General features: G+C 36.4%; 1 protein-coding gene across 3 annotated transcripts; it reads left to right on the top strand.

Annotated features, from left to right (window-relative positions):
• The first annotated feature begins 823 nt into the window (after nt 1-823).
• On the top strand, nt 824-10,966 carry LOC121326887 (zinc finger protein Gfi-1-like). 3 transcript variants are annotated; one of them, XM_041270511.1, is made up of 7 exons: nt 824-1,195; nt 4,520-4,744; nt 5,609-5,806; nt 6,479-6,852; nt 7,240-7,377; nt 7,852-8,017; nt 10,023-10,966. In XM_041270511.1, the coding sequence occupies exons 2-7, from the start codon at nt 4,633-4,635 to the stop codon at nt 10,199-10,201; spliced, it is 1,167 nt and encodes a 388-aa protein (XP_041126445.1). In that variant the 5' UTR covers nt 824-1,195; nt 4,520-4,632; the 3' UTR covers nt 10,202-10,966. The 3 variants fall into 3 exon arrangements, with proteins under 3 accessions (XP_041126445.1, XP_041126444.1, XP_041126446.1); XM_041270510.1 differs by having other exon boundaries at nt 824-1,199; XM_041270512.1 differs by lacking the exon at nt 5,609-5,806 and having other exon boundaries at nt 824-1,199.
• Nucleotides 10,967-17,102: the final 6,136 nt, after the last annotated feature.

Genomic DNA, 17,102 nt, shown 5'->3' with positions numbered 1-17,102 from the left:
AAAACACTTAAGAAACCTCAAACCTATGCATTCCTATAACCAAACAGACCTGTTAATTGATAGGAGTCTATGCGCATTTTATAGCAATGCAACATTTAGCTAAATGAGTATGTAGACAGACAGACAGACAAACAGAATACTGTCTTCATTCATTTCGGTAGAAAATCTGTTATTTCATTGTAGTGTGGGTTGATGTATTATTAAGCAGAACTTTGGAATTGCTATTTTAACTTCAGTACTGGGTTCTCCCGCCCATATGCGATTCCAAATTTAACAATTACCTACACTCAAACTGAAATAAACAAAAGCTCAAATTCAGTTCAATTCGGTAAAGGACATTGGATGGGTGTTTAGCAGCACAGAGCGACAGAGCAGAACGTAAAGGGCGCTGCACTAAACCAGGGTCTTTCTCTGCGGCTGCAGTGAGGGTTATTATTTATTTTATTTTATTTTATTTTATTTTTTCCCCCGTTTAAAATAAATACCAAAGTACCAAAAAAAAAAAAAAAAAAAAAAAAAAATCTTAGCTCGAGCCCAGTGAAAAAAAATACAGGAATGTGACACTCCTGCGTACGCAAAATTATATATGGCCGAATATGGCTTTATGGTCAATGTGGGAACGAAAAGTGCGTTTTGCTTATTTTTTGTGTAATAACACAAATTCGCTTTTGTAAACATATACAAAAAATTAGACACGCCGACATTTAGATATATAATATATATATATATATTATATATATATATATATATAATATATATATTATATATATATATATATATAATGTCTATATATATTCAAAAATATTTATAAAAATATGTTTAATTCCGGATATATTAGTAATTTTTGACATATATTGACGGATCTCTAGAACTCTACATGTTGCGACCCAACAAATGTAATGAAAATGAAATAGATGTCTAATAATTCTAAGAAAAATGTCGTTTATGCCTTTCGTGCATTCACATGAATCCATTGCAGAAGTTCTCGCTAACGTTCAGGAAGTTGTGTTGTGGTTTGGGGGTGGAACCATTAGAGCTGAAATTGAAATATAATTTTCAGAAGCAGACTGTTTAGAACACTATAGTTATGTCGTTGACAGAATTTTGCAATCTTTTTTGGACACACGTTGTGGATTTATAATTTGTAGTTTAATCCCGTCTCACCTGGGTCACCAGTAGTCCTACAACAATCGATGTATGTAAGTTACATTTTAATTTAATTTAATCGGTTGTATTGTATTTTTCACAGTCCTATTTTTGTTATTAATGAGAATGCACGCATCATTAATTACACCGCTGTTACTAAATGTTCTGTGTTTCGAGCGCGCAAATGAACGTTTTGTGTCAATCATAACTGTAGCTTGCAAATGAGAAAGTTTACATCTTGTATTTTGCATGTTGCTGTCATTTAAAAAGGTACGTGTTTGTGTATATTTTATTTGACAGGAAAGTCATTTATTTCAATTCCATCATTACTTTTATTGAAACTCTGTGAACAATGTCTTACAGCAAGTAAGGTTATTTAAAAAAAAAAAAAAGAGTGTTTTGTATTTATTTGTGTACTGTTTTGCTTTAAAACAAAGTTTTCTTAACTTTTTAGAACAAAGCTCAAAACTTGAAGCGAACAACCCAGAATCAATATTGCTTTACACATAGGGTTTTCTTAAAACTAAATGTTGAAGGTAATACTAGAAGCCTAGAACGCGCGTTCATAGCTAATGGTAAATGTTTAGAATATTCGTTGAAGTACATTTCAGCTCTTGGTCAAGTTTCTGCTTTTGATATCTTGGGTGCAGGTATATTATCAATGGAAGCTGTGAGCACAGAGCATGTGTTTCACCTGTTTTATCTTGGCTGTGTTCTTGCAGATGGAACAGCCTATTCCCTTTCCCACATTTATTGGGTGCATTGCATGTACGTGCTGTATTATTCGTCCTTGGAGACGGTGGATTAACAAATCGCGAAAGCAATGATTTTATTTATTGAACTGGTTCAGATTTCACGAAAGCAACTCATTAAAGCACTGCACAAATATAGTTTTCAGCACGGAAGTTTGTAAATAATAAGAATGTTGTTACTGCACTTTTTTTTAAAAATTCTGAATCTATTGTCTGGTTTTAATAAAACATGGTATATGTAAAAAAAAAAAAAAAAAAAAAAAATTAAGTGTAAGAAAATCGTACCGTAGTTATGTTTGCAAGAAAGTACTGCCGGGATTTGCAATTGATTTGTCTCAACAAAGGCTGCGATGACATCGACTGTTGCATCTTTAAACAGGGCACGATGGTGTCTTATTGCTGGTTTATCGACAGAGGGCACACCAGCCTGACAGTAAATATTGTGTCAATATATTTATCAAGCTGCTTTGATTTCTCTGGGTGCTGATGGTTAACGCGTGAGCTCCTTCTCAAGGTTGGAGGTGTTTGTATTATGCAAGCAGCTGGGACAGGAGCTTACATTTCCCACCAGCTTGTAATTATGACATGGTATTTGAGTAACAAATATACACAGGCTATAATAACGAATGTAAACGCACAACATTTACCAAGATAAAATAGGCTATATCAGCTGCATAGGGGACCCTTTTATTGGCCCTCTATTTGTGTCAAAGCCAGGCTATAATGCAACACAAACAATGTAAAATCAATTGTTGTTTAATAATTTAACATAATCTAATGCAACATGTTTAAGAAAGCTTGTTTGTTGCAATTCTGAAGAGGCAAACAGAAACACAACTGCTGCCAAAAAAGCTGCGATGCGTCTTTACAGCTTACAGTGTATTTACAGTATAAACACTGAGATGCCTTTACCATCTGTTGCATACCTTTGTGACTCACGTATGTTAATTTGCATAAATATAAAAAAACAAATCCCTACACAAGACAGGCTCTACAGACGTTTGATGGGAGATTCAACTTCGCGTTAAAATGCAGAGGAACATTCTCAAACTAAAACATCTCAAAGAGCTCGTGTGTTGTGTTTCAAAGTGCAGAATGAGAATGTATAACTGCTAACCTAATGCGTCATTACTAACATCAACATGTGTCATTTTATGTTATTTTGTTAAAAAAAAACAAAAAACAAAAAAAACAGGCGACATCTGCATTGTATCTTTTCTATTATAAACTAAACACAATATGCAGTAGGTATCCTCTGAGATGAATCTCATTCTTTTAAAGATGATTAGGGTTAATAATGAGACGTTCCAGTGAAAGGACGAAAGGAATCGCTGGAGCACATCGCTGTAGAGAGATAGAATAGCGCACGGTGCCTGTTTGCAGGCTGCTGTGTGAAGTGAATGCACGCCGATACTGCTGTGTGTCCTATCATTAGAGTGGATTGGATCAGCGGAAGAGCAGTTTGAACAGCGAACAGGCAGCTGTTTACCAATCCCTGGAAGAAACTCCAGACTGCAGAAAGGTCGGCGCGTGCACGGCGTGTGTCTCCTGTAGCCCGTCATTACCCCCGTGCACTTCACATCACAGACAAGGTGCGCACTTCTTGTAATGTTGTTAGCAACGTGTGTGGTTAAAATATTTAGGTATATTGGCTACAAGGCCCTATCTTGAAGCAAGGACAATGGGAAATGCATATTTGCTTTAAAATTAACCATAGCCTACAATCTAATGTCAGTATAAATCTAGCAACAAACATATACCATGCATTGCCTCTTTCTTAACGTACCCATTACCCGCACCTGCACACGCTTTCATTAAAGGACTATTTGTTATTTTTCTGGGCTACTGCAGATTAAATATTACAGCGGTGAAATTGCTCCTTCTAATTTGATTTGGTTACATTACATCACAATTGGATACATTGTACAATTAATATATGACTTCTGTGTTACTGTTTGCACTGCTGACATGTGTGGCGGTCAAGAAATAAAATAATATACATAATACAAGTAAATACATAATACAATAGAAAGGTATTCAAAAGTCTTTGAAACGCCAGGATTACATTGTCTTGTTGTGTTGTATAAATATAGGACTGTCATTCGTCTAACCACAAATAAAAAAACAACAACAACATCAAAACGCTTAAATAAAGGAAGAAGCCATAAGGAGCCTCGCTACAACGTTTCCTTTTTTTTTTTGTGGTACAGCAACTGCAGGTTTGTGGGTTTGAAAGACGATAAATTATAGACAAAAGGTTATACCCAGTAAGTACATTCCGCATAGGTCGTGCTGGCACTTCGTTGTCAAATTCCGCCATTTCCTACCCCCCTTGGTAAGGTATTGGGTAACAAAGTGACAGATAGCATCCTGGTGCCCTCATCCTGAATTCCCAGTGGAAATACTGTCGGATCCAACCAGCTGACTACGACTTGTTCCAAGATCAGCCAATCACAGGACAGGGATTTGCAAGATAGAGTTTTCTAAATCACCTGTCTGTGTAAACGGAGAGGCAGCGCCACGCATGCTCCACCTCCTGCCGCCCCCCCCGCTCCCCCCCCAAAAAAATCCCTTATATTGGCGTCGGTCGTCATCAACCAATGATTTTCAAATCTTTACAGATATATTTATATATGCATAATCGAGGACCCGTGCACGAAGGACTTCCATCCAGACCCGACGTTCTCGCCTGATTGTGAAGGCTTTGACAGAAGCTGAGAGTGAAGGATTCAACATGCCCAGGTCTTTTTTGGTGAAGAGTAAGAAAGCGCACAGCTACCATCAACCGAGGTCCATAGAAGACGACTTCAACAGACTGGATAATATTTTAGCACATATATGTGCAGGTATGACATTTTTTAGTCCTTATTCCATAAATTCAAATGATTCATATTTGATATTTGTTTTTTTTAAAAAAAAAAAAATTTCCCTAGTTATTGTTCGGTATGGTATTCTATTGACTCGTTTATGTGAATTCCTTTAGTGTAAGACGGTATATTTGGAACAAATTAAAAACAAAATCACGGTTATTCTATTCTCTGCTATTATTATTATGATTGAAATTAAATTGTGTTTGGTGTTTTAGTTTTCTTAAATCATCTAACAATTAAAACAACATGCTGTGCAGTTTTAAGCCTTTTTATTAAATGAGATGTGTATATTGCAGTGCTTTTAAACTATACAAATCATATATCCAAATTTTATGAAGATATCAAAGCTAAATGCAAGGATGTGATTCATTTGTTTGATATAAAAACCGTGCAACATAATTAGCCTCTACAAATATCTTTTATACGTAGATTTCCTCAGTGCGCAAACTATTTTACAGCATATAGATTGACATTTTTAAAGGACCCTGTAAATTGTTATTGTTATTTTCTTCTAAAGTTGCATTCAAATTTCAAGTTTTATCGAAAATAAAAGACTGATTGTATTAACATTTTTAATACATAAAATGTTTTATTATTGTAACCCTATTTTTTTATATTTAATTCACGTCTCCTATAAGCGTTTACATGTTTCTCCATTGAATAAAAAAAAAAAACAATGTTTAAAATAAAAATACAAAAACAAAACAACAACAAAATGATGAGAACAACTAAATATTAATAGTTCTTAACTCAGTTATAGATATTACAAAGCCTATACAGCCATGATATGTTTAATTGACTGACTCCCATTGAATTAATTTTGTACAATGCTCCTCACAGAAAGTAAAATTCCAGAAGAAGCGATTTGCTGCTCTGAGTCTCCTGGTTCAGATTCCAAAGGCAGATTCTCGCCAGAGTCTCACATGGTTGAGACGGATGACTTCTCCAAGTCACCGCTGAGCTGTGAGGGTAGTGACACCGGCAGATCTTCAGAATATGGAGATTACTGGAGACCGCCTTCTCCGTCAGCATCGCCGGGCAAGTGCAGTTATATCATATACAGTTCTAATAATACTATTTCAGTTAATCGGAGCCAGCATCTTAAGGCATATGGATCTGTAGCTGCATTTTATACAATGCATTGTTTAGCAGCTGAACTTGATTGATTCCCATATTAAATGCAAAACAAACAGAATAATGTGGACCTCTCCCATCTCTGATCACACGATGACCCCCAAAAAGACAACAATACCATTTAAAAAGTGTTTTTTTTTTCCTCAGCGATATGTTTTAATTATTTGAACAATAGGCCTATGTTTTTTTTTTTTTTTAAGTACAATATCGAAAAGAACAAACGTCACAAATATAGTTTTAAAATGACGATCAAAAAAAGAGCTTACCAAAATGAAGTGGGTAAATGCTGACGTCCACGGTAAATAAAATGATCTGAAGATAGTGGTTTTATTATTTAGTAAAATAAATCATCGGCCCTATTAAGATTCTAACCAGGAAAGATTTAGCACTAGATTGCTGGGGACTGCAAACACCCAACTTATTTTGTTTATCACACATTCAATAAAGATGTGTAAGTTGAACTTATGCATTTAAATTAACGAATAAATATATCCTTTTTCAGGCACCCAATTCCAGTTTGATATTGCATTTTCTGTTTTTTTTTTTTTTTTTATTGTTATTGTATATTCTTTACAGATTCACAAAAGTCACTCTCTCCATCTGCCGACGAGAGTCATCCGTTCTCCATCCCTTTCAGACCTTATGCCTGGAGTGATTACCCTGGATCTGAACTGAGGCACCCAGTCCTCCAAAAACGGAGCACCGCCCTAGCACTTTATGGCGAGAATGGCTCCGACACTGCTCTGTTTAGCGAGCGGAGTTCAGTAATGGGACTTTACAACAATTATAGCTCGGCGACCGGAATCTTCGAACGAAAATCGCCCACTAGACGCTATCCGGAGCACGGCCGCCGTCTCCAGGACAAGGCGCCCGAGATCAAGTCTGAATCAGGCCAGCTCTACACCCGCCTTCTTCTCAACGGATCGTACAAGTGTATTAAATGTAGCAAGGTGTGGATTATTATTATTATTATTATTATTATTATTATTATTATTATTATTATTATTATTAGTGTTTAAACTTAATTAAAACGAATGGGATAAACTGAACAATGTGCAAAAGTCACATTTACATTTTGTCTTGACATGTTGATTATGGGAACGAGGCAAAACAGTTATATGGGTTAAAGAGCTCTAGTACAGACTGTCCAGGCAGTGGCACTGGAACCATTTTTAAAGTGGAGGTGCTCAAAGCCATTGAACAAAACTGTAACCCCTGTATATGATGGAAGGCATGCAAAGCCAGGGATGCTGCTGCACTCCAGCGCCTCTAGTTCCAGCGCCCTTTTGAATAGGAACACACGGTTATAACTCTCGTCTCCCTTCATGTCACTCCAGGTTTTTTCCACTCCTCACGGGTTGGAGGTCCACGTGCGAAGGTCTCACAGTGGTACCAGACCTTTCGCCTGTGAAATCTGTGGGAAAACATTTGGGCACGCAGTAAGCTTGGAGCAACACAGAGCAGTCCATTCTCAGGTATCTAATGCATTAACTACATAGCGTGCATGTAAAGTATAATCTGCAAGATGTATTCCTATTTCATTGTAAATGTGCAGTTCAGTTCCAACCATAACTGCAATAACGTATTCATAAGTTACAGGTTGCAATGCATGTCCCCTAAACTTGGATTTAAAACTTAAACCACAAAGCATTTTCTGTAGAACTACAAGGGAAATAAAAAAAAAAAAATGTAGAGTTCGATATGTTGATCTGTGAATTGATGTTTTAAACTTTCTTTAAAACATTGTATTCAATGAAAAAAATGACTTATTTAAATGTTATTCATATACTGCCATGTAATGTGTGTTTAGCTACCATCCTATCACTGTTTGACAGGAAGTGGAAATGCATTATGTTGAAGTATGCTAGAATTATGTTTAGAAATGGTTGTTTGAACTTTTTATTGACCTCATGTCGTTTTTTTTCCTTTTGTTTTTTCTTTTCTTTTAGGAGCGAAGTTTTGACTGCAAGATATGCAGTAAAACTTTTAAAAGATCTTCAACTTTGTCCACTCACTTGCTAATTCATTCTGATACCAGACCTTATCCCTGTCAGTACTGTGGCAAAAGATTTCATCAGAAGTCAGACATGAAGAAACACACCTTCATTCACACAGGTAAATGATGCTCCAGTTAAGCCCCCTATGTGCATTATGCCCCAGAATAAATACATGTACCCCATATTAAAAGCATTGGCACAAAGACTGTGTGCCTGGCATTGCCCATAGCTCAGGTTCCACTAAAGTATCAGGTACCTACCTCAGTTCTGACTATAATATTTCCCTGCTGCATACGTATGTGAAGGGCCTAGCTCTCATGGTCTGTGCAATATTAAAACCAGCTAACAATACCTGTCAAAGGAAGGGTTATTTGATTATGATTTCATAAACGACATCTGTTGAATAATGGAAACTTCGCAATTCAATCAGTGTTACCTCAATATGATCGACGCTGTGTTTATTTAGAAAGGTTTTCTCCATAAGATGATTTGAGGGATTATGTTTGTGTGGCCTTGATTTAAAGGGCCACTGAAATCAGGCTGACTGTTGAAAAGAGCAACATCCCAGCTGAGCATCCCGTCATGTCCAAATACATACACTGGGCAAAAGGAGACTTTACACTAAACAAAGGCTTTTAGGACACCGATTGATCTGATTTCATTTGATAAATATTTGCTGTTGTGTGCTGTTGTTGTTAGAACACGTGCGTTCCCAAGAATCAGTACAAAGTGATAGGCATTGAAAGTGTCCTGTGTACAAGACCAGAGCTTATATAATGGACGATGTAATATTGCCTGCGTAATGGCACCACTGTCAGTAGGGTTAGCGCTTAGTTGATAAGTTTGTATAACCCTTTCATGCATTTCATTTTTTTTAATAGCTAAAAAAATGGTTTTGGACAGATAATAAATAATTTTTCATTGCATTCTTTTCTGTTGCTTTATAGAGGGAAAATTGCATCCTCTTATCCATTTGCGTCATTCATATGTCATATAGAGAAGAGTGTTTTTTTTTTATCTGTCCCATATGAGGTCAGCATATATGAAAGTGTTAATCGAATGCAATAATAATAATAATAATAATAATAATAATAATAATAATAAGAAGAAAGAAGAAGAAGAAGAAGAAGAAGAAGAAGAAGAAGAAGAAGAAGAAGAAGAATACACATTGCGTAATTCACAGACTGTGGCAATGTTGCAGTCAGCTGTTCGTTTATCATCACGAACAAGACGGGCCTAATGAAGATGCTATGCGTAAAAAGCCGTTCAGTCGTATTGTTCGAAAGAGGACCCTCTGCAAATACAATAGGCTATATGTCTTCTGAGCTAGCCTACAATAGGAAGCCAAATAAGTCTGTTCACCGTTAAATTATTAAAAGAAAACAGTTGGATACCTTTAACAAGCTGCTAGCAGACTGTTCTTAGATTTTGGACGTCTGTTGCTTCTAGTGTATCTATAGCAGCGCCAATGTGTGAATTGATATCCGTGCTGAAAAGCTGGAAGGGTGTGTGTTTAAGATAACAAGGCACATTTAATACCATTGTGCCCTCCCACATGATTGGTCATCGATGATCTATAAGTCTTCACCTATAAGGCGTTACATGGTCTTGCTCCATTATATCTCAGTGAATTATTATCTCAATCATCCCTGGCAGTACAGCACGCTCACAGGATGCCAGTCTGCTTTGCGTGGCAAGGTTTGCATTGCGTACCAGAGGTCAAAGGACATCACCTCGCAGATTGCCTTCGTATTCATTTCAAAGTATTGTTTTTAAACCATATTTGCTCTTCTAGAATTAGTTCAACGCTTTGAGAGGACCTGGTTTTGAAAGGCGCTATATAAGCGCAATGTTAGTGTTGTTGTTGTTGTTGTTGTTGTTGTTGTATTCAGCTAGCAGCTTTTGGGGTATTTTTGGACAATCGTTTCTTTAAAAAAAAAAAAAAAAAAAAAAGTAATTATACGCGTTTCGTTTCGTCAATCCAAAAGGCATTGAGAAGTTACAAGCTTGAAGAAAAACAGACATCTGACCAAGAAAACGTATAAAGGCCACACGTAAATATTGTAGTTGTTTTGGTCTAACATATATGTATATAAATGTTTTTGTAATTATTTATTATGCAGGTGAGAAGCCTCACAAGTGCCAGGTGTGTGGGAAAGCCTTCAGCCAGAGTTCCAACCTGATCACGCACAGCCGCAAGCACACCGGCTTCAAACCGTTTGGCTGCGACCTCTGCGGAAAGGGGTTCCAAAGAAAAGTGGACTTGAGAAGACACAAAGAAACACAGCACGGACTGAAATAATAATCACAAGAAAACAAGAACTTCAAAACAGCCCATCTGGGGAAAACAAACCCGCCACACCAAACACTAAAGTTCATAGGAGCCGGGTGTTATTACTCAAATCTCCATCTATCCCACAAACAAAATCCTGGTCACGCCACTGATTTGCACAAGTTAATCCCGAATGTCACTGCAGGTATTCAAACCCTCATATAGGCCAGTATTATATTTTTTAAAAAAGCAATATTTTTTTTTCCTGGACTGTAGGCCAATAATGATACACAAAATAGTGAGAAAAGGCTTGTTAAAAAAGTCCAATTACTGCTGGAGAGAAACCACATTGTGAAGTGCACTACGTGATATGGCCCGAGATTAATTTTGCAATAACTATTTTTGTATTAAATAACAGTATTGTGTGTCGGAGGACATGTTAAGGCTTTTGTTAAGGTATCACTGATTATAAGCACATATGTCCATCAGTATTTTTTGTCAGTGACATACGTTCAAGGCAAATAGCTTCGGCACTTTTTTTTTTAACTCGAGTGACTCTGTTATGGTCACTGAACTGCAACTGTTTGACAGGGGTGAAGCTAACTTGTTCTGTGGATCGTTTCAACAGAGAGAATTAACTTGGAAAACCCGTGGACGACTCTGAAGGACAACCCACTGAATACTATTGAGTGATATGCCTTGTAATTATCCAGCTCGTCGTTAAGACGACAAAAACAAAACATGCTTGTAAACTATTTTATATCTTGGAGTTATTTGAAATTTGCTGTGTGATGCTATATTTCCTATTTATTGATTAAATATACTTTTAAATAAACATCAAGAGAAAAAATGACTAGCAGTGGCTTCCTATTATATATATATATATATATATATATATATATATATATATATATATATATATATATATATATATCCTATGCAAATCTTTGCACAACATAACTGCAAAATCGATTTAAACACGCAACACGTCGCTTGTACTGTTGCTTTTTTGTATAGTTTTACTAAATTACAACTAAGAACACCCCAGCTCAGCCACTGACTCACTGTGTTACCCTGAGCAAGTCACTCACTCTCCTTGCTCACCCTGAGCAAGTCACTCGATCTCACTGTGCTCCGTCTTTCGGGTGAGACTTTGTTGTAAGTGACTCTGCAGCTGATGCAAATTTCAAACACCAAATAGTGTCTGTAAGTCGCCTTGGATAAAGACGCGTGCTAAATAAACACATACTAATAATACATCACACAAGTGACAACCATGTCAATAGCGTCTACCTATAATATAAACCTTTCATCAATCCTCCCCCATAGTGAATCAAAGCACAATCGAAACGTTGTCTGCTGTAATAGAAATATAGATATATCAAATAGTTAACGTAATTAGTAGGGTTTTATTAAAAATGCATCATGCAGATTGAGTGCCTTATTATTCATGAGGCAGATTCGATGTAGCCTTTGTGCAACAGTGTAATGTAAACCGGGTAAGAGGAGACACAAGCGCACACCTTTGTTTCATGTCGTAAATGTTTAATAGCACCGCTAGCTAGCCAGTTGGTAAAGCTCAACTCAGTGAACAAAGTGCAAAATCTAATCTTTCTTATTGAAAGACAAGCCTTTCACGAGATACTGAGTTTTCCTTCGTCTACCTTAATGATGCTCGAATTACCTATTGAGTTTAGGCTACCTGCGGGTTCAAGGATGTGAAAACAAAAACAGCATCTGATTGATGTTACTTGTCCAGAGAGGCTGCCCTTGTTAATTGCAACTGACAATTTGAAATAGTTTGTGGCTCTAGTGATGCAAATGTTTCCGAATGAAAACACTTACGCAACATATTTATATTTACATATTATAACACTGTAGTTTTTGTGTGTCTCATTTATATTCTTAACCAATTAAAATAAACACCAATATGTGCTTAAATCTGTTCCATAAGATGTTTGTTTAAAACCAAAATATTGGGTTTTGCAGTGTCTAATATGCTTAAACAATAGAACGGTGCTATACGAACCAATATAAAACTAAAACTATTTATCTATTGTTAAAATAGTTTTAACTGCGCGTTTAAACAATATGAATCTTTTACCTATAGCGATGTCATTTAACGCAATACACGCATATATGTCTCCTCTCTTAAATCACTCCTTTAGCTAATGTTTCAACATCTACACGCAACACATCTGGTGTAAACCAAATATTTCCAGTCTATGGATTGATAAACAAATATTGAACAAACGAAAGATGGAGCTATTATGCCAATGTAAACGGAAGCAGGATTTTATGACTCCTTCCAAAGTTTTTAAATGAAGATCTTTTAAATAGTTTTGGCAGTGTAAGGCTACCGGCTATTTTCAGAAAATATACGTTGACCTGATTCGTTTCTTTAATTAAGCAGTATGTTGTCGGTGGAAAAATACGAAGAAGAAATTTGGAACTGCTTTGAATAATTTCTCAATTTAAATGTAGGCTATATCTTGGGGGCGGGGTATTACTTTTTATTAAGTGTGAAAACGTGTTTTTATTTATTTATTTATTTAGGAGTGTAGTTTTTTTTTAAACGTATTAATTAAATTAATTTTGGTTTTAATCATTACAACTAACAGATTGCGTGTTCTGTATGGTATTTGTTCCATTTAAAACGCACGGGAGCTACAATAGACTAGCCTTTAAAAACCCAAGCTTAACCCTACAAAAGGTCTAGTCTGAGAGCACCAGATCTTCCAAATAATGGATCCAAGTAAAATTAAAATCTCAGATGTATAATTGCACTAACCATAAACTGATTCGTTATCTTCAGAGGAAATCCGATTTTTTTTTTATTATGATTATTTATAACTCACTTTTAACCCTTGGCTGTGACTTTTATTTTTGCAAGGTTTTGTTTGAACTTGCACAATTGGACCCCTAGTCTACACATATAGGGGGCCTCGATCGTCGTTGAAAAGATTAATACAGGGGCGCCATACAAATACTAGGCGGAGTGTGTCCGCCGCCAACGCTAATGTTTACGCTTGAAATAATTCTAAATTTGTAAACAAATAATGTCACGATTATAACTATTCTTGTGAAATTCGTCAAGGGCCATTTCTGTGAGGCAACTGCCCCCCTTGAGGCGCGACAGATTAGGATCGAGAAACCTGCGGGATCGCGGCGTCTCCTCTCTGAGTGCGGCCTCACGACCCTCTGAGGTGTGTGCTAATAGTACAGTACTGTACCACCCTAGCCCAGAACAAAATATCATAATGCCATACATTTAAATTGACACCCCCTCACCACAATGAACACATTTCCTTAGCTTTTCAATAATAATAATAATAATATAATAATAATAATAATAATCACCCCAGAAAGCTGGCTTTTAGCTCAGTCGAGTCTCCAAAGACAACCAGAGCACAAAGTGGCGGTTTTAATGTATATTTAACTACTGCAACAGTTCCATAAAGTGCGTTTTGCCTTTGACTATGGGAATCTGTGCGTGAAAACGACGGAATAAGCCGATTGTCACAAAGACTGTCTTCACAAGCCCTCAGGCCTGGAAAGGATTAGAGTAACATTTTGTGTCCTTTTATTATTTATTAATCAAATCAAGTTTTCCTTTTACTGAAATGACTGCTATACTGTAAGCTGTATGTGGACAGAACAGACACACACACACACATATTAAAAAAACATGTCATAATTAACTAGAAGAGCATATTCTTTAATCATTGGTAGTCATTATTGGGGGTATGAAAATGGCGTTTTAAAAAATATATATTTATATCCAAAAACCGGCACTAATTAATATTATTAATTATAAGTTAACCTGTTATTTAAATACATAAATAAATATGTGCTAAATAATTCACGGGCATTAGCATGGATGCAACATCTGTGGGAGATAATACATTTGTTGGCAGATGGTTATTACATTTGTGGTTTGTACAACTTTTTATTCTCGCTCCCCGCCCCCATACGAAAAGCATGACTTTTTAACCACTTATGCTGCTCTGCGTCCAGCACTCTTACGGTATTCCATGAAGTACGAGAGGCTATATCTTTGATGACGTGACACGATATGTATGTGCGAGTTATTTTCATTTTAGGGTTTTACTTTCAATACAATATTAATTCGTGGCTTTATTCACACTGTACGTCTTAATCTTCGTTAAGCGTTAATCTTACGCAACATGTATTTTTGTCTTATATTCAATGTATTCAACCAAAATGCGTTTAAAAAACGTTCCATTAAAAAAAAAATCATTCTTAAACATTTGGTTTGTAGGGCTGGAGAGGCATATTATTATTTATTACACGTTTCACATCTGAAGCAAAAGAGGAGGCCTGTGCTCTGGTTAATATAAACACTGTATTGATAAAAGCTTTAAAAGCGACAGCTGGAAATATTGGCTATCAACAACATAGACTAGTAGTTTAATTTTACAAACACATTTGCACAAAATACGCACAATTCGTTATCAATTCACGGCCAAGGTTAATTCATGAATTAGCTGTACCTTGTTTGAATTAACAACATTGGCTTGTCGCTTCATCACACACACTATAGGCGGTTATAAATTATATCTTCAAATAACGTACATATGATAGCGTCTGACGCAAAACAAAAACATTGCAGTTGACATTTTGTAGCACACAATGCACTTAGCACACAATTGTGTAATTGTCAGGATGTACCTCCACAACATAAACAATATGTATTTAACAAATATATTATCCTGATGGTATAATTGTGTTGTACCACATTTCTCTATCTGGGCAACTACACAGAGTTATCAGTGGTATGGGGCAATACACATTTACGTTAAATATTGGAGGCTTTCCATCACGTAGCCTGGGTAACGCCACTTTTTCACTGTCACCTCCATACTGGCCCGCAGTCAGGATTAACAGACCAAGAACCTTATTACCTCAGTGATCCCCAGAGACCCCAGGTCCGTTTGACTCAGCCAACAAAGTATTCTATGCCTACTCACTAATCATTTCAGTAGATTACCCTCTAGTCTCTAAATAGAGAAGGACCTACTGTACAAATCAGGCCAATGTGAAAAATCTGTGAAATCTCGATGAAAATAAAACATATTTTTCACTTCTCAAGCACAGGCTTGTCTAGGCCTATTTCATCATGTATGTCACATTTTTGTGTAGGTGTTTGAAGAGTGACAGAAAATGCATCTTTATTAGTATTATGATTTATATCCTTTGTAGTTCATCCTTAAAAAAAGACACAATACCCTATCCAGTCTAAAAACAAAACAAAACAGACAGATGTCAATCACAGTAATGCAGTATGCATGCCCAACTTAAAATGTTTTAGCAGTCATTTACAAAAATGACTCGCCAAAGTATCAGACGAGCTGGAAAAGCATGGCATTCATACAAGAGCAAAAGAAGGTACATTAAGTGCAGGTGGTCATCATTCATACAAACAGTCGCCAGTCCCTATCATACCTTAACCTACAACCGTCTGTCAAGACAACTACAATGCCTCCTGCATAAATGAAACCATGTTTTATACTGATTATAAACAATATGTCTTCGCTACAAGGGGAGCAGGGGCATGATCAGAAACAGACAGTTCTTGTTGCAGGGAGACCCAACATAGGAATAGGTTATTCCAGAGGTAACACAAAAAGTGTTGATGTGTAGGACAAGACCTTAATCGCCCTCAGGAATGTTTGTTTCATCAGCACACTGAGTGATGAGGTCTGGAGTGTCACTTGGCTCCACTTTGCTGCCTCATGGTCAGTAGATCTGTTGGTATGTCATAAACTTCCACATTTATGCCAATGACAGTATCTGCTTTTCTATCCAGTCATCTTGACAGACAGGCTGCCTCCATCCTGTCTCCTTGTACCACAGACATGAGGTCCCGGATGAGCAGCACCCATCTGCAATTAAACTGAGGATATGTTGATTGGATCACAGCACCATCTGAGAAAGCCAAAGCTATGCCTGCAACTCATGTCCACTCCTTTACCAAGACGTCCTATTTTCATTTCAAGATTATCACTAGACACCGGTCCATGCCAACCCAATCTGATTCCCAGGTTTTCATAGGTTGCCTTTGAATCTTCTAGAACAGATTATTGCAATTTCCTTTCTGATACCGATATTTTACATCTGCAAAAGTTGGTAGCTAATCCTAAAACAAGATGATAAGATTATAACTAGGGCTTCTGGTTTTCGGTTTTAACCGGTAAAAACCGATAAAACACACCAGAAAATGTGCATAGCAAATGAACACTGGAAAAACAGTGGAAATGGTTAGTCAAGTGACATTAACTTCACCCATCCCATTAAAAAATAAAACCTACAACAAAAAAAAATTACATTTCCCAGTGCACCTGGGCAATGTCCCACCTCTCTGTCTTGTATCTATAATTGATTTGTTCTGAATACTTTAAACCCCCCTGAACAACTGAATGACAGCACGTTCCTACATTTCTATTGGAGAATCCGCTTGTAAGATTTAAACAAGATTACAATCAGAAATGGAGGCTTGTTAGCCGGATTTAAAGCTGTATTACAGTTAAGATACAGAGGATTTAAACACAATTGAAAATTGTGGCAAAATATTTAAAAAATGACTACACACAAAAGTTCCAGAAGAATGTACCTGTGACCATAAGGATTTTGTTGTGAAAGAAGGTACAACTGCAAGTACTGTCAAGTTACTATACATATTGTGAGAGAAAAAAGCACTTTGAAAAGTAACTGAAAACACTAATTTCATACAGTATATAAAAAGCTAAAGCTCCATAAAAAACGATTTACAAAAAACTCTAAAATAGCTCAAAATAAGCACTGAAAAATAAAATGAATAAACACTGAAAAATTCAAGGCCTAATTATAACACCAGTTCTGGTTTATTTGCATGAGCTTCCAATGGATTTGTAAATATTGGTCCTGTTTA

The sequence above is a fragment of the Polyodon spathula genome, chromosome 14 (genome assembly GCF_017654505.1).
Source record: "Polyodon spathula isolate WHYD16114869_AA chromosome 14, ASM1765450v1, whole genome shotgun sequence".
Lineage (NCBI taxonomy): Eukaryota > Metazoa > Chordata > Actinopteri > Acipenseriformes > Polyodontidae > Polyodon > Polyodon spathula.
Note: the sequence above shows the minus strand (reverse complement) of the source record. Positions and strands in the feature narration are given on the sequence as shown.